Source organism: Lupinus angustifolius, chromosome LG08 (genome assembly GCF_001865875.1).
Source record: "Lupinus angustifolius cultivar Tanjil chromosome LG08, LupAngTanjil_v1.0, whole genome shotgun sequence".
In the NCBI taxonomy this organism is placed as follows: domain Eukaryota; kingdom Viridiplantae; phylum Streptophyta; class Magnoliopsida; order Fabales; family Fabaceae; genus Lupinus; species Lupinus angustifolius.
The window spans coordinates 8101693-8104057 of NC_032016.1; the positions used below are offsets into that span (position 1 = coordinate 8101693).

Consider the following 2365-nt stretch of genomic DNA (forward strand, 5'->3'; position numbering starts at 1 on the left):
TTGCTACATATAAATTTCACTCAGGCAGAAAATAGGATACTGTAATAATGACACTGCATTATTGACCAGATTCGTTACCTAGAACGTCGAATATTTTTACTAAGTCACTTTATTTCACTCAAAATAGCATAAAACTTAGACATAAATATTTCCTAGAAGAAAATCATTCTTATATAACTTTAATATGGAAAATTAGTATTTAGTACATCAGTGATATTAGTATTTATTAGTTAGTAGCTGTACTACTCAATGTGTACTTAAAGTAGTTGATGGATGGTACATGACATCTAAAAATTATCCTGCCAATAATATAACATGTTTGAATTTTTTGGCTATGTTTAATAGAAAGAAGAACTATACGAAAGCCTAGTTCATAAGTCTAAGTCTAAGTTGTACATGTATTAATGGCATGTTCTTTTCTTTATGGTATAAATATGAGTTCATGCAANCATCTAAAAATTATACTGCCAATAATATAACATGTTTGAATTTTTTGGGGATGTTTAATAGAAAGAAGAACTATACGAAAGCTTAGTTCATAAGTCTAAGTCTAAGTTGTACATGTATTAATGGCATGTGCTTTTCTTTATGGTATAAATATGAGTTCATGCAAGGCTTTCTCATCACAAGCTCTTTTTTCATCAACCTCATTTTTGAAAAGTAGAGATGGGGAAATCACATAAGTGTGTTTGTGTGATAGCTGTGATATTTGTAGTGGTGATAGGAATAGCAGAATGTAGACAATTCCAAAAAAATGAACTAGTTGACGAGTTTGAAGGTGGTGGCTTAGGAAGTGGTGGTGGTTTTGAAGGTGGAAAACGTGGTGGAAGTGGAGTTGCATTTGGAGGGGGACATGGTGGCGGCATTGGAGGAGGTGGTGGTGCTGGTGGTGGCGCAGGAGGAGGAACAGGAGGTGGAAATGGTGTTGGCATTGGCGGCGGTGGAGGTGCTGGTGGCGGTACAGGAGGAGGAATTGGAGGTGGACGTGGTGGTGGCATTGGAGGAGGAGGAGGTGTAGGAGGAGGAATTGGAAGCGGACATGGTGGTGGCATTGGAGGAGGTGGTGGTGCTGGTAGTGGTGTAGGAGGAGGACTTGGAGGTGGACATGGTGGGGGCATTGGAGGAGGTGGTGGTGCTGGTGGTGGCGCAGGAGGAGGAATAGGAGGCGGACATGGTGGTGGCATTGGAGGAGGTGGTGGTGTTGGTGGTGGTGTAGGAGGAGGACTTCGAGGTGGACGTGGTTGCGGCTTTGGAGGAGGTGCTGGTGTTGGTGGTGGCGTAGGAGGAGGAATAGGAGGCGGACATGGTGGTGGCATTGGAGGAGGTGGTGGTGCTGGTGATGGTTTAGGAGGAGGACTTGGAGGTGGACATGGTGGCGGCATTGGAGGAGGTGGTGGTGNTTAATAGAAAGAAGAACTATACGAAAGCCTAGTTCATAAGTCTAAGTCTAAGTTGTACATGTATTAATGGCATGTTCTTTTCTTTATGGTATAAATATGAGTTCATGCAAGGCTTTCTCATCACAAGCTCTTTTTCCATCAACCACATTTTTGAAAAGTAGAGATGGGGAAATCACATAAGTGTGTTTGTGTGATAGCTGTGATATTTATAGTGGTGATAGGAATAGCAGAATGTAGACAATTCCAAATAAATGAACTAGTTGACGAGTTTGAAGGTGGTGGCTTAGGAAGTGGTGGTGGTTTTGAAGGTGGAAAACGTGGTGGAAGTGGAGTTGCATTTGGAGGGGGACATGGTGGCGGCATTGGAGGAGGTGGTGGTGGCGCAGGAGGAGGAACAGGAGGTGGAAATGGTGTTGGCATTGGCGGCGGTGGAGGTGCTGGTGGCGGTACAGGAGGAGGAATTGGAGGTGGACGTGGTGGTGGCATTGGAGGAGGAGGAGGTGTAGGAGTAGGAATTGGAAGCGGACATGGTGGTGGCATTGGAGGAGGTGGTGGTGCTGTGCTGGTGTAGGAGGAGGACTTGGAGGTGGACATGGTGGGGGAATTGGAGGAGGTGGTGGTGCTGGTGGTGGCGCAGGAGGAGGAATAGGAGGCGGACATGGTGGTGGCATTGGAGGAGGTGGTGGTGCTGGTGGTGGTATAGGAGGAGGACTTGGAGGTGGACATGGTGGCGGCATTGGAGGAGGTGGTGGTGCTGGTGGTGGTATAGGAGGAGGACTTGGAGGTGGACATGGTGGCGGCATTGGAGGAGGTGGTGGTGCTGGTGGTGGTATAGGAGGAGGACTTGGAGGTGGACATGGTGGCGGCATTGGAGGAGGTGGTGGTGCTGGTGGTGGTATAGGAGGAGGACTTGGAGGTGGACATGGTGGCGGCATTGGAGGAGGTGGTGGTGCTGGTGGTGGCGC

General features: G+C 47.1%; 1 protein-coding gene across 1 annotated transcript in view; it reads left to right on the forward strand.

Annotated features, from left to right (window-relative positions):
* LOC109353872 (glycine-rich cell wall structural protein-like) overlaps window positions 1-2365 on the forward strand; it is a 29383-nt gene that overhangs the window by 23474 nt on the left and 3544 nt on the right. Inside the window, exons 5-6 of the mRNA XM_019596232.1 lie at window positions 848-1324; window positions 2014-2365. Coding sequence (XP_019451777.1) covers window positions 848-1324; window positions 2014-2365 — 829 coding nt within the window. The remainder of the gene's footprint in view (window positions 1-847; window positions 1325-2013) is intronic.